Genomic DNA, 23,691 nt, shown 5'->3' with positions numbered 1-23,691 from the left:
CCAGGTAACTAATGTAGGTCTTTCCTAACAGCGAGGTATCATAAAGCGAACATTTGAAAAGCGGGGGACACCTGTATAAGAACAAGGATGTAATGCTGAGGTTTTATAAGGCATTGGTCACACCGCATTTGGAGTATTGTGAGCAGTGTTGGGCCCTTACCTAAAAAAAGATGTGCTGGCATTGGAGAGGGTTCAAAGAAGGTTCACGATAATGATTCTGAGAATGAAAGGGTTAACGTATGAGGAGTGTTTCATAGCTCTCAGTCTGCTGCAGACCCCCTGCTTTCTCAACGCTACCTTCCCCTCTACCTAACTTTACATTGTCCACAAACTGGGCTACAAAGCCATCAATTCAGTCATCTAAATCACTGACATATAATATGAAAAGAGTGGACCCAATACCGACCCCTGCAAAACCACATTCGTCACTGGCAGCCAACCAGAAAAGGCACCTTTTATTCCCACAATTTGCCTCCTGCCAGACAGCCAATATTCTATCTATGCTAATATATTCCTTGTACTGCCATAAGCTCTTATCTTGTTAAGCAGCCTCATGTGTGGCACCTTGTCAAAGGCATTCTGAAATACGAAGTCCAACATCCACTGACTCTCCTTTGTCTATTCTGCCTCTGTTATTTCCTCAAAGAATTCCAACAGACTTATCAGACAAGATTTCCCCTTAAGGAAACAATGCTAAATTTGGCCTATTTTATTATGAGTCTCCATGTACCCCAAAACCTCACCCTTAATAATGGACTCCAACATCTTCCCAATCACTGATGTCAGGCTAACTGGCCTATAATTTTTAAACACAAGAAATTCTGCAGATGCTGGAAATCCAAAGCAGCATACACAAAATGCTGGAGGAACTCAGCAAGACAGGCATTATCCATAAAAGTGAATAAACAGTCGACATTTCGGCTCGAGACCCTTCTTCAAGAGTGGAAAGGAAGGGGAAAGATGCCAGAATAAAAAAGTAGGGGGAGGGAAAGAAGGATCGCTCGAAGGTGATTGGTGAAGGCAGGTGGGATGGAAAGGTAAAGGGCTGGAGATGAAGGATAGGAGAGGAGAGTGTACCATCAGATAAAGGGAAGGAGGAGGGTCACCAGGTGGAGGTGATAGGCAGGTGAGAAGAGGTAAGAGGACGTGGCTGTGGTAACGAGACTGGATGGGTATATGGTCAAAGAGTGAGAGGGCAGCAGATACCACAGAGAGGGAGCAGTGAGAGAGGGTTTCATTGAACTCCTGTCAAAGAGAAGACTTAAACTTCTTCAGGGTAGACATCCCTCAAAGAGACTTCGCAGTGGAGCAGCAAATCATAAACACAAGAAATTCTGCAGATGCTGGAAATAATTTCCTTTCTTCTGCCTCCCTCCCTTCTTAAAAATGCAGTGACATTTGCAATTTTACAGTCCTCTGGAACAATTCCAGAATCTAGGGATTCTTGAAAGATCTGATTGAAACGTATAAGATCCTAAAGGGATTGGACAGGCTAGATGCAGGAAGATTGTTCCCGATGTTGGGGAAGTCCAGAACGAGGGGTCACAGTTTGAGGATAGAGGGGAAGCCTTTTAGGACCGAGATTAGGAAAAACTTCTTCACACAGAGAGTGGTGAATCTGTGGAATTCTCTGCCACAGGAAACAGTTGAGGCCAGTTCATTGGCTATATTTAAGAGGGAGTTAGATATGGCCCTTGTGGCTACGGGGGTCAGGGGGTATGGAGGGAAGGCTGGGGCGGGGTTCTGAGTTGGATGATCAGCCATGATCATAATAAATGGCGGTGCAGGCTTGAAGGGCCGAATGGCCTACTCCTGCACCTATTTTCTATGTTTCTATAAGAGAGGGTTTCACTGCTTTCCAAATGTGCTGTTATCACATCCTTGGTAACTGACTCCAGCAGTTTCCCCACCACCGACGTTAGGCTAACTGGTCTATAATTCCCCGGTTTATCTCTCCCTCCTTTTTTAAAAAGTGGAGTTACATTAGCCACCCTCCAATCCTCAGGAACTAGTCCAGAATCTAATGAGTTTTGAAAAATTATCACTAATGCATCCACTATTTCTTGGGCTACTTCCTTAAGCACTCTAGGATGCAGACCATCTGGCCCTGGGGATTTATCTGCCTTCAGTCCCTTCAATTTACCTAACACCACTTCCCTACTAACATGTATTTCGCTCAGTTCCTCCATCTCACTGGACCCTCTGTCCCCTACTATTTCTGGAAGATTATTTATGTCCTCCTTAGTGAAGACAGAACCAAAGTAATTATTCAATTGGTCTGCCATGTCCTTGCTCCCCATAATCAATTGTTGTAGTTCATCCATGCAACCTTTAAATGCTTGCCATTGCATATCCACCATCAATCCTTTAAGTGTCATTTGCCAGTCTATCTTAGCTAATTCACGTCTCATACCTTCAAAGTTACCCCTCTTTAAGTTCAGAACCTTTGTTTCTGAATTAACTATGTCACTCTCCATCTTAATGAAGAATTCCACCATATTATGGTCACTGTTACCCAAGGGGCCTCTCACGACAAGATTGCTAATTAACCCTTCCACATTGCTCAAAACCCAGTCCAGAATAGCCTGCTCTCTAGTTGGTTCCTCAACATGTTGGTTCAAAAAACCATCCCGCATACATTCCAAGAAATCCTCTTCCTCAGCGCCTTTACCAATTTGGTTCACCCAATCTACATGTGGATTGAAGTCACCCATTATAACTGCTGTTCCTTTATTGCACACATTTCTAATTTCCTGTTTAATACCATCTCCGACCTCACTACTACTGTTAGGTGGCCTGTACACAACTCCCACCAGCGTCTTCTGCCCCTTAGTGTTACGCAGATCTACCTATATCGATTCCACATCTTCCCGGCTTATCATGGGAAATGTGAGATTGCTGGGGAATAAAATGGACGAATTGACGGCGCTCGTCAGGAGTCAGAGAACATTTTGGGAAAGCAGTGTCATGTGCTTCACTGAAACGTGGCTGCACGAGGACATACCCGATCAAAGCGTTTCCATAGAGGGCTTCCAGACTTTGAGCTGACTGGAATTGCACTGAGAGCGGTGTAAAGTGTAAAGGAGGGGGGCTTGTGGTTCTGGTAAACAACAGATGGCGCAATCCTGGGCATATTATGATCAAGGAATGGGTCTGTAGCCCGGATATTGAACTTTTTGCTGTTGGACTCCGGCCATATTATTTGCCAAGGAAAATCTCGCATGCAATTGTGGTTGTTGTGTACACCCCTCCCTCGGCCAACCCGACATCGGCGTGTAACATCATTTACACCGTCATAGCCAGACTACAAACCCAGCACCCGAGTGCCCTCATTACCATCTCGGGTGACATCAACCAGGTTACCATGGCTAGAACACTGCCCAACTTCACGCAGTATGTGAGCTGTATAACCAGAGGGGAGAGGACTCTGGATTTGATGTACGCTAATGTTAAGGATGCATACAGCCGCTCTCCCCTCCCCCCATTGGGAAGGTCAGATCACAACCTGGTGCATCTAAACCCTGCTACGTGCCTCTGGTGAAGAGTAAACCTGCAACCTCGAGGACAGTGAGAAAATGGTCAGAGGAGGCTTATGAGGCGCTCCAGGGTTCTTTTGAGGTGACAGACTGGCAGGCACTCTGTGAGCCACATGGAGAGGATATTGATGGGCTCACAGAGTGCATCACTGGTTACATCAACTTCTCTGTGGACTGCAATGTTCTGACAGGAACTGTCCCTTGTTATTCAAATAACAAGCCATGGGTGACAAAGGACATTAACGATATCCTGAACGCCAAAAAGAGGGCGTTTAGAGATGGAAACAGGAGAAGCTGAGGGCAATACAGAGGGACCTGAAAGCCAGGATCAGGGAGGTACAGGAGGAAGCTTGAGTGGAAACTCCAGCAGAACAACATGAGAGAGGTCTGGAGGGGGATGAGGACCATCACTGGGTTCTGGCAAACAAGCAACAGAGGAGCTGAAGGCAGTGTGGACAGGGCCAACAAACTTAACCTGTCCTTTAACAGATTTGACAGTGTGGCCCCTCCCCATCCCACACGAGACATCTGTTGTCGGCCCCCAACCAACACATATTCCACTCTCCCCTCCTACCCCTCCTCACAGTCCCCCACCCTGCTCTCATGACTATACCCCTTCCCCACACGAAACCACCATGGTGGGCTTCACAGCTGAACAGGTGAGAAGACAGCTGAAACGTCTCAACCCAAGTAAAGCTGCAGGACCGGATGGTGTCAGTACCAGGGTGCTCAAAGCCTGTGCCCCTCAGCTATGTGGAGTACTTCGCCATGTCTTCAGCCTGAGCCTGAGGCTCCGGAGGGTTCCTGTACCATGGAAGACGTCCTGCCTCGTCCCTGTGCCGAAGACGCCGCGCCCCAGCGGCCTCAATGACTACAGACCGGTGGCATTGACCTCCCACATCATGAAGACCCTGGACAGACTTGTTCTGGAGCTGCTCCGGCCTATGGTCAGGCCAATTTATTCCCTGGAGAGCCGGAAAACGAGTGTACAATTTACAGAAATATACAAAATTGCCCTCCCACATCATGGAGAGACTTGTTCTGGAGCTGCTCCGGCCTATGGTCAGGCCACACTTAGATCCCCTCCAGTTCGCCTACCAGCCCTGACTAGGAGTTGAGGATGCCATCGTCTACCTGCTGAACCATGTCTACGCCCACCTGGACAAGCCAGCGAGCACTGTGAGGGTCATGTTTTTTGACTTTTCCAGTGCGTTCAACACCATCCGCCCTGCTCTGCTGGGGGAGAAGCTGACAGCGATGCAGGTGGATGCTTCCCTGGTATCATGGATTCTTGATTACCTGACTGGCAGACCATAGTACGTGTGCTTGCAAGACAGTGTGTCCGACAGAGTGATCCAACTGGGGCTCCACAGGGGACTGTCTTGTCTCCCATTCTCTTCACCGTTTACACCTTGGACTTCAACTACTGCACAAAGTCTTGTCATCTTCAGAAGTTTTCTGATGACTCTGCCATAGTTGGATGCATCAGCAAGGGAGATGAGGCTGAGTACAGGGCTACGATAGGAAACTTTGTCACATGGTGTGAGCAGAATTATCTGCAGCTTAATGTGAAAAAGACTAAGGAGCTGGTGGTAGACCTGAGGAGAGCTAAGGTACCGGTGACCCCTGTTTCCATCCAGGGGGTCAGTGTGGACATGGTGAGGATTACAAATACCTGGGGTTACGAATTGATAATAAACTGGACTGGTCAAAGAACACTGAGGCTGTCTACAAGAAGGGTCAGAGCCGTCTCTATTTCCTGAGGAGACTGAGGTCCTTTAATATCTGCCGGACGATGCTGAGGATGTTCTACAAGTCTGTGGTGGCCAGTGCTGTCACGTTGGCTGTTGTGTGCTGGGGCAGCAGGCTGAGGGTAGCAGACACCAACAGAATCAACAAACTCATTCGTAAGGCCAGTGATGTTGTGGGGATGGAACTGGACTCTCTCACGGTGGTGTCTGAAAAGAGGATGCTGTCTAAGTTGCATGCCATCTTGGTCAATGTCTCCCATCCACTACATAATGTACTGGGTGGGCACAGGAGTACATTCAGCCAGAGACTCATTCCACCGAGATGCAACACAGAGCGTCATAGGAAGTCATTCCTGCCTGTGGCCATCAAACTTTACAATTCCTCCCTTGGAGGGTCAGACACCCTGAGCCAATAGGCTGGTCCTGGACTTATTTCATAATTTACTGGCATAATTTACATATTACTATTTAACTATTTATGGTTCTATTACTATTTATTATTTATGGAGCAACTGTAACGAAAACCAATTTCCCCCGGGATTAATAAAGTATGACTATGACTATATTGTGTACATTCAAATATAACACTTTCAATCCTATATTCATCACTCTTTTTTATTTTGCCCCATATTACACTTCATCTCATCCCACTGACTGCAATTCTAGCCTATCAACTGCCTGCCCTTTCTCACAGTCAGACTACACACTGCATCTGCTAATATACCAACTGCCCAATCCTTAGCTCTATCACTCTAGTTCCCTTCCCCCTGCCAAATTAATATTGTTATTCATAAATCAGTGGTAGGGTGGTTACTGGAAAGAATTAATAGGGATAGGATTTCTGAGCACAGTCCAGTTACAGAGAGCCCACATATCTTTATGCAGGGCAAGTCATGTCTTACTAACTTGATTTAGAGTTTTTTTGATGAGGTGATTGATGAAGGTAGACGGTAGTTGTTGTCTACATGGATTTTAGTACGGCATTTGACAAGGTCCCTCATGGGAGGCTCATCCAGAACTAGCCGCTTGGATCAGAACCGGCTTGCTCATAGAAGACAGAAGGTAGTGGTCGAAGGGACTTATTCCCGCTGGAGGTCTGAGCTTAACGGTGTTCTGCAGGGATTTCTACTGAGATCTCTGCTATTTGTGATGTATATAAAAGACCTGGATGAAAATGTAGATGGGTGGGTTAGTAGGTTTGCAGATGATACAAAGATTGGTGGTGCTGTAATAGCGTAGAAGAATGGCAAAGAATAAAGCAAGATATAGGTCAGTTGGAGATATGGGTGGAGAAGTGGCAGATGGAGTTTAATTGGGCCAAATGTGAAGTTTTGCACCTTGGTACGTCAAACATAAAGAAATAGTACACTGCTAAGGGCAAGACCCTTAAGAGTGTTAAAGAGCAGTGGGATCTTGGTGTCTAAGTTCATCGCTCCCTGTGAGTGGCTTTACAGATTGATAGGGTGGTTCACAGGGCATACGGCATTCTTGCCTTTATTACTCAAGGCACTGAGTTCAAGTCAGGAAGTTATGTTGCAGCTTTATAAAACTCCAGTTAGGCAGCATCTGGAGTACTGCATACAGTTCTAGTTGCCCCACTATAGGAAGGATGTCGAGACTTTGGAGAGGGTGCAAAAGAGGTTCACCAAGATGCTGCCCCTAGGTTGGGGGGCAGATGCTATTGTGAGAGGTTGGACAAACTTGGGCTGTTTTCTCTGGAGCGGCAGAAGCAGAGGGGAAATCAGAGTTTTATAAAAACTTTTTTATTAAAAAATTTTTTAAAGATAGGGTAGTTAAGAAAGCTTATGGAGTGTTAGCTTTCATAAGTCGAGGGATAGAGTTTAAGAGTCGCGATGTAATGATGCAGCTCTATAAAACTCTGGTTAGGCCACACTTGGAGTACTGGTCCAGTTCTGGTCGCCTGACTATAGGAAGGATGTGGAAGCATTGGAAAGGGTACAGAGGAGATTTACCAGGATGCTGCCTGGTTTAGAAAGTATGCATTATGATCAGAGATTAAGGGAGCTAGGGCTCTACTCTTTGGAGAGGAGGAGGATGAGAGGAGACATGATAGAGGTGTACAAGATAATAAGAGGAATAGATAGAGTGGATAGCCAGCGCCTCTTCCCCAGGGCACCACTGCTCAATACAAGAGGACATGGCTTTAAGGTAAGGGGTGGGAAGTTCAAGGGGGATATTAGAGGAAGGTTTTTTACTCAGAGAGTGGTTGGTGCGTGGAATGCACTGCCTGAGTCAGTGGTGGAGGCAGATATACTAGTGAAGTTTAAGAGACTACTGGACAGGTATATGGAGGAATCTAAGGTGGGGGCTTTTATGGGAGGCAGGGTTTGAGGGTCAGAACAACATTGTGGGCCAAAGGGCCTGTACTGTGCTGTACTATTCTATGTTCTATGTTCTATAAGATTATGTGAAGCATAGATAGAGTAGAAAAACAGTACTTTTTCCTGGAGTTGAAATGTCTAATACCAGAGGGCATGCATTTAAGGAGAGAAGGGTAACTTTAAAGGAGATGTGAGGGGCAAATTTTTTACACATAGAGTGCCTGGAATGCATTACCTGAGGTGGTGTAGAGGCAGACATAATAGAAACTTCTATGAGATGTTTAAATAGGTGCATGAATGTGAGAAAAATGGAGGGATATGGACATTGTGTAGGTAAAGGGGATTAGTTAGTTGGCCATTTGATTGCTAATTTAATTGATTTGACACAATATTGTTGGCTGAAGGGCCTGTTTCTGTGCTATACTCTTCTATGTTCTAATACACGTCTCTGAATATTACAGATTCTCAAAAACTATTCAGACCAATTAAAAATGTTACAGCCAGGACTCCTAACCTCAACTTTACTGACTGTCACAGGATGTCAAGGGTTATCAGGCATTGGTGCCTCTTTGCTGCAATCCAGACCACATAGCTGCATCTTAGGATACAGAATATCAGTCATCATTCTGAGTCAGGTAAATACAGGAGTGGCTGGTAATTCCTAGCTGGCGATCTGCATGACTTGGCTCTATGTGCTTACATTGTACAATCCAAGTTCAGTTTAAGGCATTGTAAATCAAGAAAAGGTCAGCCAAGAAAAGGGGCTGAGACCTTCATAAAAAAATGAGGATGTTGAAAGACACTGAAAGAAAGGGTTAAGAGACATCCCACTGAATGTGTTTAATCATCACATGGTTCAGGGTGTATCTCAACTTTTTTTAAATGGTTTAAACCGATACTTTTAGTTGGTGTAATTTGGGAGAATAATTTAGAAAATTCCTGAGAGAACTGGAAGTACAGTGGCAGATGAAGGTCAGATTTTTTGTTTGTGTGATTACACTCATTGGAAGGGCCATAATAACAATTGAGAGAGAAAGTAGTTAAGTACAATAATATGGAATAAAAGCTCAATCATATTTATGGAAGGGAATAAATTTGACTTTGAGTAACAGTGTATGATTCATGTCAAATCACATGTTCCTTGTATATTTCTTCCAACCATCACCCCAAGTCAAAATTACATCGTTGATATAAGTAAATGTTTGATATATTGCATATTTTATACATATGCATGTGCACTCACTGAACCAAAAATAGCCCTGCATGCAGATAATGAAAGGCATTTATAGATTTAAGACTTTTGCACCATTGTTTACATAACTTTACACTCACTCGACATCTTGCAAGTGGATCAGAAGATTCAAGACTACGACTCAAGTTACGAAGACGTTCTCGCCGCCTTCGTTGACTCAAGCGTATACTCTCTCGACGTCTCAGGATTCGCTCAAAGTCACGTAATGCGATAGTCTCTCTATTTTCTTCCAGTTGATTAGCAGTATCTTCAACAGTGGAAGACTCAGCATTGTTACCATTAGGAATGCTTGCAAGCTGTTTTTGGTTCAACTGCAAAATCTCTGAATGAGTTTCAGGTTGTTCAATTTCATTTGCAGTAACTTGTAATTGACATCCATTTTGCAATGGTTCCACTCTCTGTGCTTCATTTCTAGCAGCACGAAGACGCTGACGTCGCCTTCTTTGCCGTAATCGATTACCCAGTCTAATTCGTATGATTGCATCTTCAGGTTCCTCCCTTTCTATCTGGAAAACAGATACTTCAACTTCCACATGTTCTTCTGCACTAGATGGAATCTCTTGATCAGAAGACAATGATACATCCATTCTGAAAAAGAACTGTTTATTTAAAGAAATATTAGGAGCTTTGAACAAAACCAAGATTGAGTTTATCTATCAACTTGCACAGCCAAAACTCCCCAAATCTAGGGAATAATATATATAGTGTAAAAAAACATTTATATCCAGATATATTTTATAGCAATGCATGCGCACTCACATATATCTATAATGTGCAAAATAATCCAGTAGTGCTAGAAAGTTTGTGAACCCTGTAGAATTTTTTCTATTTCTGCATAAATATGACCTAAAATGTGATCAGATCTTCAGAAGTCCTAAAACTAGGTAAAGAGAACCCAATTAAATAAGTGAAACAAAAAACATTATACTTCATTATTTATTGGAAAAAATGATCCAATATTACACATACTTGTTGGAAAAAGTACATGAACCTTTGCTCTCAGTAACTGTAACTGGTGTGACCCCCTTGTACAGCAATAACTTCAACCAAACGTCTCCAGTAACTGTTGATCAGTCCTGCACATCAGCTTGGAGGAATTTTAGGCCATTCCTCCTTACAAAACTGCTTCAATTCTGGGATTCTGGGATGTTGGTGGGCTTCCTTGCATGAACTGCTTGCTTCAGGTCCTTCCACAAAACTTCAATTGGATTAAGGTCAGGACTTTGACTCAGCCATTTCAAAACACAAACTTTCTTCTTTTTAAACCATTCTGTTGTTGATTTACTCTTGTCTTTTGGCTCATTGTCTTGTTGGATTATCCAGCTGCTACTAAGCTTCAGGTGATGGATTGCTATCCTGATGTTCTCCTGTAAAATATCTTGATACAATTTTGAAATCATTGTTTCCTCAATGGTTGCAAGTTGTCCAGGCCCTGAGGCAGCAAAACAGCCCCAAACCATGATGCTCCTTTCACCATGCTTCACAGTTGGGATGAGTTTTCGTGTTGGCGCGCAGTGCCCTTTTTCCTCCAAACATAGCAATCTGCATTTCTGCCAAAAAAATCCAGCCTCTGACTCATTTATCCACAGAACATTGTCCCAGAATCATTGTAGAACATCTAGGCGGTCCTTTGCAAATTTGAGATGAGCAGCGATTTTTTTTTGGAGAGCAATGGTTTCTTCTGTGGTGTCCTTCCACGAACACCATTTTTGTTCAGTGTTTTTTCTTATAGTGAACACATGAACAGAGACTTTAGCAAGTCCTAGAGATTTCTGCAGGTCTTTTGCTGTTACCCTTGGGTTCTTTTTCACCTCCATCAGCATTGCACATTGTGCTCTTGGGGTGATCTTTGCAGGATGCCCACTCCTAGGGAGAGCAACAACAGTACTGAGTTTCCTCCATTTGCAGACAATTTCTCTTACTGTGGACTGATGAACACTCAGGTCATCAGAAATGCTTTTGTAGCCTTTTCCAGCTTCATTCGTCTCTACAATTCTTCTAAGGTCCTCTGAAAGTTGTTTCGATCGAGGCATGGTGCACATAAACAGATCTTTCTTGAGAAGAGCACGCTCTGTCAGTAACCTGACTGTGTATGTTTTTTGTATAGAGCAGAGCACTTCTACAACCCACTCATCCAATCTCATCTCATTGATTGGCACACCTGACTCCAAATAGCTTTTGTAGAAGGTATTACCACAGAGGTTCACATACATTTTCCAACAAATACATGCAATATTGGATCATTTTTCTCAATAAATAAACAAACAAGTATAATGTTTTTATGTTATTTATTTAATTGGGTTCTCTTTATCTAGTTTTAAGACTTACCTGAAGATCTGGTCTCATTTTAGGTCATATTCATGCAGAAATAGAAAATTCTACAGGGCTCACAGACCTTCTAGAAGCACTGTATAAAGAAAGACAGAGCCGGAGATATGATTAAATAGATAACAAGGATGCTGTGATAGTACAAGAATCCTGGTGTGATGCAATGACAATTAAGTTACAGAGAGACTGTAGAAGTGGTGAATTGGAACAAAAATTGGGAAAATTGCGGCAAACTTTTTGTTATAAACTATAGAAAAGTGGACGAAATTTCATAGAACAATACAGCACAGAACTGGAACTCTTTGGCTGACAATGCCTGTGCCGACAATGATGTCAATTTAATCAGCACATCTCCCTGCACGAGGTTTACACCCCACAATTTCCTGCCAGTTCATGTGTCAGTATAAATATTTTAAATGTTGCTATTGTATCTGCTCCCACCTCTTCCCCTGCCAGTGCTTTCCAGGCATCTCCCACTCTCTGTGTAACAAAACTTGCCATGTAGATTTTCTTTCAAAATTTCCCCTCACCTCTGGCCAACAACTAAACACAAAAAAAGTCAGAGACAAAGTAAAAAAATATTCTCTCTGACATTAAAGTTAATGAAAAGCAGAAGCGGGCAGCCTTGGTGCAGAATTGAAGGGAGTTTCTATATCTTATGGTCTATACCTAATAAAATAGCCATTGAACGTATCAACCTCCACTTTAAATATACTCAATGACTTGGCCTCCACAGCCATCTGTGGTAATGAATTCCACAGATTCACCATCTTCTGGCTAAAGAAAATTCTCCTTGTCTCTGTTCTATAGGGACGTCCCTCTATTCTGAGGCTGTAGCCTCTGGTCCCAAACTCTACCAATCTATCTAGGCAACACACATAAAAGTTGCTGGTGAACGCAGCAGGCCAGGCAGCATCTCTAGTAAGAGGTGCAGTCGACGTTTCAGGCTGAGACCCTTCGTCAGGACTAACTGAAGGCGAAGGGTCTCGGCCTGAAATGTCGACTGCACCTCTTCTTAGAGATGCTGCCCGGCCTGCTGCGTTCACCAGCAACTTTTATGTGTTGCTTGAATTTCCAGCATCTGCAGAATTCCTGTTGTTTGCATTCTATCTAGGCCTTTCAATATTTGGTAAAATTCACTCAGATCCTCACTCATGCTTCGAAACTTCAGGTACTTTTACACTATATTTCATCTACCATTTCTTTGGCTATTGTCCTAATCTGTCCATCCATTTCCAAACTTCTGGGGCCTATTAATTGCCCAGTAAGTAACCAGTTATGACAAGGAAGGTATTTTAAAAAGCAAGAAATAGAACTTTGAGAAGCTAGCAGGAAAAAATAAGCAGATTGTTTTATCTGATGAACTAAGCTAAATTAATCAGTTGTAAAACTGTGCCTCTGTGCCCACAGATCTTTGAAATGTACTCTATAAGGCATCATTAGGAGAGTCAGGTGGGGAGGGTAAAGTTAGGGAATAGGGATTTAAATGAAATGTGACAAGCATTAGCAGAATGTTAATCAAATGCTGGAAAACAGAACAACAATAAATTTTAATTTTGACCAGAAGATATAAACCAGGTGACTCTTAGGGATTACACATGGCATCGGTATATAAAAAAAGACAAAATCTGCATAACAAAGTTAGCAAATAGTATGAAGAGGCCAATGTCTTGAGGATACCAGGTCTTCTGAAATTAATAGGAATTTAATGCAGAATGGGATGTATACGAAAAGGAGGACAGATGCAAAAGCTTTGAGATTCAGGTCAATCACTTAAAATAGCGATTTTCCCACTTCCTCCATCTCGGCCACATCTGCTCTGAGGATGAGGTTTTTCATTCCGGAATGGAGATGTCCTCCTCCTTCAGAGATACGGCTTCTCTTCCTCAACCTCATCTCTTCCATTTCATGCACGTCTGCTCTCATCCCATCCTCCCACCACACTACCAGGGATAGGGCACCTCTTGTCCCCACTTACCACCCCACCAACGTCCATGTCCAGCATATAATTCTCTACAATTTCCCCCATATCCAGCAGGATCCCACCACCAAGAACACTTTCCCTCCCCCCCTCCAACTGCTGCCTTCTGCAGGGATCGCTCCCTACGTGACTCCCTTGTCCAGTTGTCCCACCCCCATTGATTTCCCTCCTGGCATTCATCCTTGCAAACGGAACAAGTGCTACACCTGCCCCTACACCTCCTCCCTCATTACTATTCAGGGCCTCAAATAGTCCTTCTGGGAGAAACAAAACTTCACCTGTGAACCTGTTGGGGTCATATATTGGGTCTGATGCTCCCAGTGTGGCCTCCTATATATTGGTGAGACCTGACGCAGATTGGGAGACTGCTTCGCCGGGCACCTCTGCTCTGTCCGCAAGAAAAAGCGGGATCTCCCAGTGGCCACCCATTTTAATTCCACTTCCCATTCCCATATTTTGGTGTGTTACTTAAAATAGTAATACTGGTAGAAGAGAGATAGGATATTAATTAATAAATTAGCAAATCATCTATAAAAGCAAAACAATATTTAAACAGTGCAAAGACAGTTTAATGTTGAGGTTCACAGGGCTGTGGGCAAAGGACAAGGGAATCTAATATGCAGGTGTAACAAATAATTAGAAAGGTATGTGGAAAATCTGCCTGTGTTTAAAGGGTACAGAGCACAAGAGTGATGAATCTATAATTACAGGGCTTTCATGAGACCACACCCAAGGATCATATATTTGTTTTAGAGGTATATCAGTAAAGGTTCAGTAGATTGATAGATAGGATGAAGAGATTGCCTTCTGTATTTAATGAGCCTTTAACTCTTACATTTAAGAGAAAGGTGATCTTCTTGAAACTTAAAAGATTCTTAGGGGCTGACACAGTTGAGGCTGTGAGAGGGTCGAGAACTAGGGTGCTTAAACACAGAACAAAGTGTGGACCATTTGCAATGTCGAGAAATTAAATATATCGACTGCTGAGATAGTTTAGCAACACTACAACCACTTTGATCATTTTGCCCTAAAATGGACTATTTTTGTTCTGTCAACATACATCAAAGTTGCTGGTGAACGCAGCAGGCCAGGCAGCATCTATAGGAAGAGGCGCAGTCGACGTTTCAGGCCGAGACCCTGACGAAGGGTCTCGGCCTGAAACGTCGACTGCGCCTCTTCCTATAGATGCTGCCTGGCCTGCTGCGTTCACCAGCAACTTTGATGTATATTGCTTGAATTTCCAGCATCTGCAGAATTCCTGTTATTTTTGTTCTGTGTTCTTTTTTTTGTAAAAATTGTGTATAACTTATGTTTTCCTCCAAATGTTGCTTATATGATGCCAAATTCCTGCAATGCTGCTGCAACTAAGTTTTTCATTACATGTGGGCACACACGTACCTGTACACATGACAATAAACTCACCTTTGATTGTGATTTTTGCACAATACTGCAATCAACGATTTAGGAATTGGGTAGGAAATTGCAGGCAAATTTATAGATCACATCAACCATGAATTTTTGTGGCTAAGAGATCAAATGGCCAACTCCTCCTCCTAAGTTTTAGGCAATGCTAATTACTTACAATTTAGACACCGTGCTTTAAAAAGTGCCTGAATCTTAGCAAAAGACACTATTGCAGTCTTAACAAGGGTTTGAGAGACACGAAATATATCGCAATCATTTTTAGATACATCAATCGGCTAGATAAACATAAGAGTTTCTGCAGATGTTGGAAATCCAAAGCAACACACACATCATGCTGGAGGAACTCAGCAGGTCAGGCAACGTCAATAAATAGTAGACGTTTTGGGCCAAGACCTTTCCTTAGAACTGGAAAGGAAAGGGGAAAATGCCTGAATAGAAAGGTGGGAGAAGGGAAGGAGGACTAGCTAAAAGGTGATAGATGAAGCCAGGTTGGTGGGAAAAGTGAAGGGCTGGAGAAGAAGGAAACTGATAGGAGGAAAGTGGACCATGGAGAAAGGGAGAGGCAGTAGGGGGAGATGAGGAGAAGAGGTAAGAGGCCAGAATGGGGAATAGAAGAGGAAATGTTTACCAGACGAGAAATCGATGATCATGCCATCAATTTGGAGACTACCGAGAAGGAATACTGTATGAGGTGTTGCTTTTCCACCCTGAGAGTGGTCTCATCATGGGAAAAAAGGAGGCCATGGACTGGCATGTTGGATTGGGAATGGGGATAAGAATTAAAATGGCTGGCCACCAGGGAAAGATGCTCAAAATAGTGGTCCCCTAATTTATGTCAGTTTTCATCAACGTAGAGGAGGCTGCACTGGGAGCACTGGATACAGTAGATAACCTCAACAGATTTGCGGGTGAAGTGTTACCTCACCTGTAAGGATTGTTTGGGGCCCTGAATGGAGGTGAGGGAGGAGATAAATGGGCAGGTATAGCATTTCAGTAATTTTAGACAATTTTTATAGTCTTTATCAGAACATTGACCCGGCTGGTGGTGTAGTGGCATCAGCGTCAGACTTTGGGACAAAAGGTCCCAGGTTCGAATCCAGCCAGCCAGCTCCCCTGCCCGCTTTCCATCTGTGCTGGGTTACGAGCTGGTGATCTCTTTGGAAACTCACCCGGCAGAAGGCAATGGCAAACCACTGCTGTAACTTGCCTCGTACGCAATTCCCCACTATGTCAGAGAGGCGTGGAGGGAAATCGTCTGCTAACCGGAGAAACTCTGGATACGACGTACCTTTCCTTATCAGAACATTATGAAGGTTGATGATATGAATAGGAACTATTTCAAATGCTCAACAAATAGATTAGAACATATATTCAAGATCGTCACAAATAGAACTAAAGGAATACTGAAAAATATTTTTAGAAGGGCGATTGTAATGGTACTGTATATTCTACCATAGCAATGATGAATACAGAGTCTATTAAAGAGTTATTTATTTATCCATTGATTATACAGCACGGAGGCCCAATCACGGGATAATTTACAATTACCAATTAACCTACCAACCGTTATGTCTTTGGACTGTGGGAGGAAACCAGAGTACCCAGAGGAAACCTACATGGTCATGGGGAGAAAGTACAAACTCCTTACAGGAGTAAGGTAGCAGCCAGAAAAAAAATTAAAAGGCATGTATTTATTGACAGCAAAATCATAATAAGGTAAAATGGCCCCTATAATGTTATGAAATTTACAGTTAAAAAGAGAGAATGGAAAATAGCAATCATTGTGTGGGAACAAAGATAAAAAAGACAGATGCAAGGGAAAATAGCAGCGAGATTACTGCAAGTAAATCAATCGGATTTTATATATATGGTATTGTCAAAGAGCAGTTAATCATTTCATTTGAAAAATACAGATATTTGTAAATGTATTTAACATTTACAGTAATACTTATAATAAGTTTGTCTGAGAAGTCGATAATTTATTGTCAACCACCTGAGCTGCTGCTAGATTTCACCACTTTACTACCTCTCTGTCATTGTCTTTACATTAATCCTCATATCTCACCATGGTAAAAGGTGAAACTCAGAGCAACTGAGAATTTTCCAATGAATGTGGCCACCCTGTTATTTTTCTCTGCTGATCAACAAATATCTCCTTTTCAATGTTCAATTTCACTTTAAAATCTACTTCTAACTCTTAATCCATCACCATTCCTGAGAAACATTCAACATAATAAAAACACATGTATAAAAATATTTCTCATCTCGCATCCAGACTTTTATGATAATTATCTTTATTCTAACTTTTCTAGTTACTGAATCATCCAGTTTATCAATACCTACATAATTTTGAATACCACCTGACATATTAAATAGAACAGAAATTGTGTTTGAAAGGGTGCAACTTACTAATGAATTTACATGTTATCAAAACCTAGCACAAAATATAGTCCCTTGATATGGGCATTTTTCTGTATCTGTTCTTTGAATCAGATTTTGGGAAATAATCTAGGCATCCTGTTTGATCACTGGGCCTTGCTTCAATTCCTACATTCTCTCTAGACCACTTGTTTCCTCCTCTGTTCTAACAGCAACCGTTCCACTACTGAAATAATGATCTCCACATTAATTGTTGAAACACTTCTCTTAAGTTAAAGTTAACTCATCTCTATCTACCTTAGGCCACAAACTTATCAATCACCCCTGCTGTGGACACTTTCTGGAGGTCCAAGATCCGTATGCTCCACGGCCGCTGGACTAAGTGTGTAAATGTAGGAGGGGACTATGTTGAAAAATAGATGTGTTAGGTTTTCTAAAATTGACTCCTTCTACCTTAGGCCATGAACTTATCAATCACCCCTCTTAAATGGTGAGCTGAAAAGATAAGAATAGAATAACAAACGGCTCTTAGGTGAAAATAAAACATTCCACTGCACTAAAACAGGTTAACTAGTCACTATAATTGTGGTGTTTGTGGAGTGGACTGTAAGCAAAATAGCCACCAAAGTTACTACATACAATTATTATTAGGCTCCAAAAAGCGGCTTACTGCCTTGTAGTGTCTTGGGAAGTTCTGCTAGACACCACATAACAAAGCATTTCTGTTTATGCAACACATTATTGTAATAAAATAGCTCAACAAGGTGGTTTTTTCGAGCAGCTTGTGGTTGAGCCCACATGGGGATCTGCTATTCTGGATTGGGTGTTGTATAATGAACCAGATCTGATTAGGGAGCTTAAGGTAAAGGAATCTTTAGGAGCCAGTGATCATAATGATAGAATTCACCCTGCAGTTTTTGAGGGGCAAAAGATAAAATCAGGCATATCACTACTACAGTGGAGTAAAGGGAATTACAGAGGCATGAGGGAGGAGCTGGCCAAAGTTGATTGGAAAGGGATACTAGCAGGGATAATGGCAAAACAGCAATGGCTGGAGTTTCTGGGGGAAATTCAGAAAACACAGGATAGATACATCTCAAATTATGTTACCATCCCAATATACAAAAATGAGGGTGATACAACCATGGGTGACAAGGGAAGTCAAATACAGCATAAAGGCAAAATAGAGGGCATATAATATGGCAAAAAGTAGTAAGAAGTTAAAGGATTGGAAAGCTTTTAAAAACCAACAGAAGATAACTATAAAAAAGAGAGAAGATGAAATATGAAGGTAAGCTAGTCAAGCATATCAAGGGATAACAAAAGATTTTTTCCAGATATATAAAGAGTAAAGGAGAGGCGAGAGTGGATACTAGACTGCTGGAAAATGTTGCTGGAGAGGTAGTAATGATGACAAAGAAATGTCAGGCAGATTTAATAAGTATTTTGTGTCAGTTTTCATTGTAGGAAACAAGCAGTATGCCAGAAATTCAAGAGTAACAGGGGGCAGAAGTGAGTGTAGTTGCTATTGGTCAGAAGGTGGTGCTCGGGAAGCTGAAAGGTCTGAAGGTAGTCAAGATATTAATGGTGAGGTTTTGGGGTATTTAGAGGTGCATGATAAAGCAGGCCAAAGTCAGCATAGTTTCCTAAAGGGGAAATCTTGTCTGATGAATCTGTAGGAACTCTTTGAGGAAACAACAGGCAGGATGGACAACAGAGAGTCAGTAGATATTGTATATCTGGATTTTCAGAAGGCCTTTGGCAAGGTGCCACACATGAGGCTGCTCAAAAAGATAATAGCCCGTGGTATTACAGGAAAGATACTAGCATGGATAAAGAATTGGCTGACTGGCAGGAGACAAAGAGTGGGAATAAAGGGGGCATATTCTGGATGGCTGCTGGTGGCAAGTGGAGTTCCACAGGGGTTATTCACAGCTTGAGGCCCCGAATCCACTGAATGCTGCATAAATCTGCAGTCCCCCACTGTACAGCTTGCCTTCTGCTGAGCGAACACTGGGGAAGTAGTACAAACTCCAGATGGACGCTATGCCACACTGCCCCCAGCGGAGCAAATTAGCTTCGACGCCTCTCTCCTGGTGACACCGCAGCTCCAGGTTAAGACCTCACTCTAAGCAAGCCCACACAGCTCCTCCGCCAATAAATCAGTGAATCAAGCTTACACCATTCCTCATTAATAACGTCTAAAAGGGTTTGCGATCACAAGAAAAGCAACCAGGGCAGTCACTCGCTATCAGACTGTGAGCTTCTTCCGACTCAGGCAGCAGCACAACACGCAGCTCTTTCACTTTCTCCACCAACAAGCAATTTGCTGATGTGGCAGAGCTGCAGTACTTTAAATTCTTAATGTATAGCAGGATCTCGCAATCATAAAAAATACAATTAAATAGGCCAGTAACACCTTTTGTTGACCCTGTAGAAGTCGCTGTGACCAAATGTGCTGCCACTTTACTGGATACAGAAGAGAAAATGCTCCACTAAAAGATTTACTTCAAGGTTTTCAAAGTGTTAGAATGTACAAGTAGGTATAAGAATCAAATTTATGTAATGTATATGCACAAATTCCCCCCTCAAAAATATCTGCAGATTATTTTATGGTAATTGTAACAATAGCCAGCCACAGTGGAGATGATAAATCTATCCCTGCTATACATGACCCCATTCACTTTCTCTGACAGAAGTTATTGCTGTTAGTGTTCTTTAAACTCTTCAAACATTATTTATTGTAATATACTCTGATAGACACACCTTCAACTCATTATTGTTGTCAATACCAACTGTTAATAAATATTTATATCTCTAATTTGCAGGCAAATTTATGAAAAGTCCAACAAATCAGCAATAAAATGAATGAATAATTAATGTTTTGTTGAATATGGCTGAGACACAAAGAGAACTGCCACCCTTTCCTTCAATAGATTCGCTTTTGTTTGGCTACTCCATTGTACTATCAGCTAAGATTTTATGAAGTTCTAGAGATGATCTTGAACCCATGAGTTTCTAATGTGGGTTATGTGCTGTTCTTTGATATCAATGAATCGTGTAGTGTCTTGTCAGACGTGCTCTCTCAGGTAGGTATGAACTGATAGACATTAACAATAATTAAATTGCAGAATTAATTAATTTACTGTGAAATGCTTTGAGGCATGCAGTGAATGTGAAATGCCTTATATTTTAGAATTCAGGTGCTCTTTCACAAATTACCTCAATTACAGTTCTTAGCATTTCAGAATTTCCTTGCTGCGAAGTATAACTGATAGAATACGTTCATACCCCATTGCATTCATACTATACTTCTTGTATAAAAAGTAAATAATTTAACCATTTCACCAACAGAAATTTAATTGCACAATAGTATTAACATAAAAATATCTAAGATTTAATTTAAAAGTAAATCCATAGATTAGACAGCATTTCTAGAGAGTGAAACAGAATTAACATTTCAGGTTTCAGCCTTGCATCTGAATGGGAAAAATGTCATTGACCTTAAAAATTGACTCTGTTTTACCTTTCTCCACGGACACTGCCTGATCTGCTGAATAGCTTCATAATTTTCTTTTATAAGTCTCATGTCTGACATGTGCAGGGAATTTTGTTGTTTTTCATTATTGCCTGATATATTGATGGTTTTCAAATTTGCAATTACTCTATAACCATTCTAGCATTTCAAATTTTACTATATAAAAATTTGCCTTGAAAATAATGGCTCATTTGAGGTCAACACTTTTCTGTGCCATGTTTTATGAAGGCATCAGTACACCTTGAATGTTGGTTGGTAGGGTAGGGAGCGGCGTGGTAGGGAAGAGATTAACCTAATGTTTTACTGTATCAGTGACCCAGGTTCAATTCCCACCGCAGTCTGTAGGAATTTGTATGTTCTCTCCGTGACTGCATGGGTTTCCTAGAAACTACAGCACAGAAACAGGCCTTTTGGCCCTTCTTGGCTGTGCCGAACCATTTTCTGCCTAGTCCCAGGGACCTGCAGACAGACCATATCCCTCCATACACCTCCCATCCATGTATCTGTCCAATTTATTCTTAAATGTTAAATGTTAAAAAAGAACCCACATTAAAGAACCCCCTCTCTCCCCCCTCCCCTCCCCCTTCCCTTCCCCCCTCCCCTCCCTCCTTCCCCTCCCTCCTTCCCCTCCCTCCTCTCCCTCTCTCCCCTCCCTCCCCTTCCTCTCTCCCCTCCCTCTCTCCCCTCCCTCCCCCTTCCCCTCTCCCCTCCCTCCCCCCTTCCCCTCTCCCCTCCCTCCCCCTTCCCCTCTCCCCTCCCTCCCCCTTCCCCTCTCCCCTCCCTCCCCCTTCCCCTCTCCCCTCCCTCCCCCTTCCCCTCCCTCCCCCCTTCCCCTCTCCCCTCCCTCCCCCTTCCCCTCCCTCCCCTTCCCCTCTCCCCTCCCTCCCCCTTCCCCTCTCCCCTCCCTTCCCCTCTCCCCTCCCTTCCCCCTTCCCCTCTCCCCTCCCTTCCCCCTCCCCCTCCCTTCCCCCTCCCCCTCTCCCCTCCCTTCCCCCTCCCCCTCTCCCCTCCCTTCCCCCTCCCCTCCCTATCTCCTCCCTCCCCCTCCCCATCTCCTCCCTCCCCCTCCCCCCCGTTAAAAAAGAACCCCTTCCCCTCTCCCCTCCCTCCCTCCCTTCCCCTCTCCCCACATTTACCACCTCGTCTGGCAGCTCATTCCATACTCCCACCACTCTCTGTGAAGAAGCCCCCCCCAATGTTCCCTTTAAACTTTTCCCCCCTCACCCTTAACCCATGTCCTCTGGTTTTTTTCTCTCCTTGCCTCAGTGGAAAAAGCCTGCTTGCATTCACTCTATCTATACCCATCATAATTTTATATACCTCTATCAAATCTCCCCTCATTCTTCTACGCTCCAGGGTAATAAAGTCCTAACCTGTTCAACCTTTCTCTGTAATTGAGTTTCTCAAGTCGCGGCAACATCCTTGTAAACCTTCTCTGCACTCTTTCAACCTTATTTATATCCTTCCTGTAATTTGGTGACAAAACTGAACACAATACTCCAGATTCGGCCTCACCAATGCCTTATAGAACCTCATCATAACATTCCAGCTCTTATACTCAATACTTTGATTAATAAAGGCCATTCCGTTTCCAAAGATGTACTGGTTTATTGATTAATGGATGCAAATATGCGGCGCGATCTCGTTGTACCAGAAGGGCCTGCTATGATGCTGTATCTCTTAAAATAAATGTGCACTAATCAAAAAATTACTCAACTGACTGGTCTGTTACTGTTCAAGCACAGTGCACATGAACAGGCAAATGTGCTATCCAATGGCCCACACTCGGCTCCATCAACGGTCTTCAAGAATTAGATGGGTCTTTTCTATTTTGGACTTTCCTCAATAATGTATCAACCTGTATTTGCATGGGCAGCATGGAAATGGGGGGGGGGAACCTAATGAAATCCTTCCAATTAACCTCATCTCCATTCCGCAAAACTTACTCATTGCAATCATGTCGACTTTAGATCGCAGAACTCTGTCATGATGAACACTGATTGTTTATATGTACCTCTCTTAAATTTAAACTCTCTCAAAATATGATTATAGGAGAGGAACCATCCGAAGAATAAAACTCTAAAGAATGTAAAGTTTGTTGGGGGGGGGGGCGAATAAAGACGAGGCACTGTTTTTATTCTTGTCGGAAGTGGGGCGGGCGGGAACCCTTTGGTTAGGTTGACGCCCAGAGCGGGAGGGCGGAACCGCTGGGTTTGGTTATTTTCCGGAGGCGGAGGCCAGGGCCGGGGCGCCTGTTGCCGGAAGTAGACCCGGTTCTATCGGCCCTCGCTTATTCTTCCCCTTGGAGCCGGTGCCGGGGGTGTCGGCGATCCGAGAGTTTTGCAGCCACTGTCAGCAGTGGCGCCAGGTTACTCCCAGGCCCCTGGGCCAAGGCGGCACCTCCACAGAGCCCCGCCCAACTATTTACTCCGTTGGGCGCTTCAGATTTGAGGGACTTTTGCGAATGACCGAGACCAGGGAGCGGATTGAAATGTTAAATAATTTTCCTTACGGTTTTTCACATGCAGGTTGCCAGCCAGCCGGGAAGGAGGGTGGGATGCTGTCTGCAGTTGGCCGCGCTCGGCAGCGCCGCCTAGTGACGGGAGAGGGCAGGGCAGGGCAGGGGGGGGGTGATTCCGCAGCGCCGCCATGTGGCCGGAGGCCGCAGGTACAGCGTGCCTTGCCGTTGTTGACATAGGGGCCGCGAATTTCCTCGGCCGGTCCTCGCCGAGGCATTCATCCCGAGGAGGGACATCGCCGGCTGGGAGTGCATTAAAAATCTCCTCTCCTCCCTCCTCCCCCTTCCCTTCTCACTCTTAACTGATGAAGGGTCTCTGTTCATTTCCCTCCACAGATGCTACTTGATATGCTGAGTTCCTCTAGCGTTTTGTGTGTGTTAGTCCAAGTTTCCAGCTCTGCAGAATCTCTGTGACTCAGCAGGGAAAAGCAACTTCAGGTTTAATTTTACCAGCATGTTGTGAAATTTGTTAACATTAGGGTAGCAGTATAATGAAATACACAATAAAGAAATATAGAGAGAAGAACTGAAATACGGTAAGTATATATGCCTACTAAATAAAGTAGTGCAAAAAAAAAAGAAATAAAATGTGACATAGTGTTCATGGGTTCAGTCACAAACAAGAGAAAATCTGCAGATGC

At 43.3% G+C, this 23,691-nt stretch overlaps 1 protein-coding gene across 3 annotated transcripts in view; it reads right to left on the bottom strand.

The window, feature by feature from the left end:
• The window catches only part of LOC134337375 (E3 SUMO-protein ligase PIAS4-like), a 120,928-nt gene extending 97,794 nt beyond the window's left edge, over positions 1–23,134 (bottom strand). For 2 of the 3 annotated variants that reach the window (XM_063032334.1, XM_063032335.1), the window contains exons 1-2: positions 23,045–23,134; positions 8,962–9,480 (exon numbers count right to left, since the gene is read on the bottom strand). In XM_063032334.1, coding sequence (XP_062888404.1) covers positions 8,962–9,468 — 507 coding nt within the window. In that variant the 5' untranslated portion in view covers positions 9,469–9,480; positions 23,045–23,134. Of the gene's footprint in view, positions 1–8,961; positions 9,481–23,044 lie in introns of those variants that run through there. The other variant, XM_063032337.1, reaches the window with a different exon arrangement.
• Between the last annotated feature and the right edge of the window lie 557 nt (positions 23,135–23,691).

The sequence above is a fragment of the Mobula hypostoma genome, chromosome 24 (assembly GCF_963921235.1).
Source record: "Mobula hypostoma chromosome 24, sMobHyp1.1, whole genome shotgun sequence".
In the NCBI taxonomy this organism is placed as follows: domain Eukaryota; kingdom Metazoa; phylum Chordata; class Chondrichthyes; order Myliobatiformes; family Myliobatidae; genus Mobula; species Mobula hypostoma.
The sequence above is the reverse complement of the archived record's forward strand: the minus strand, read 5'-3'. Positions and strand labels throughout refer to the sequence as shown.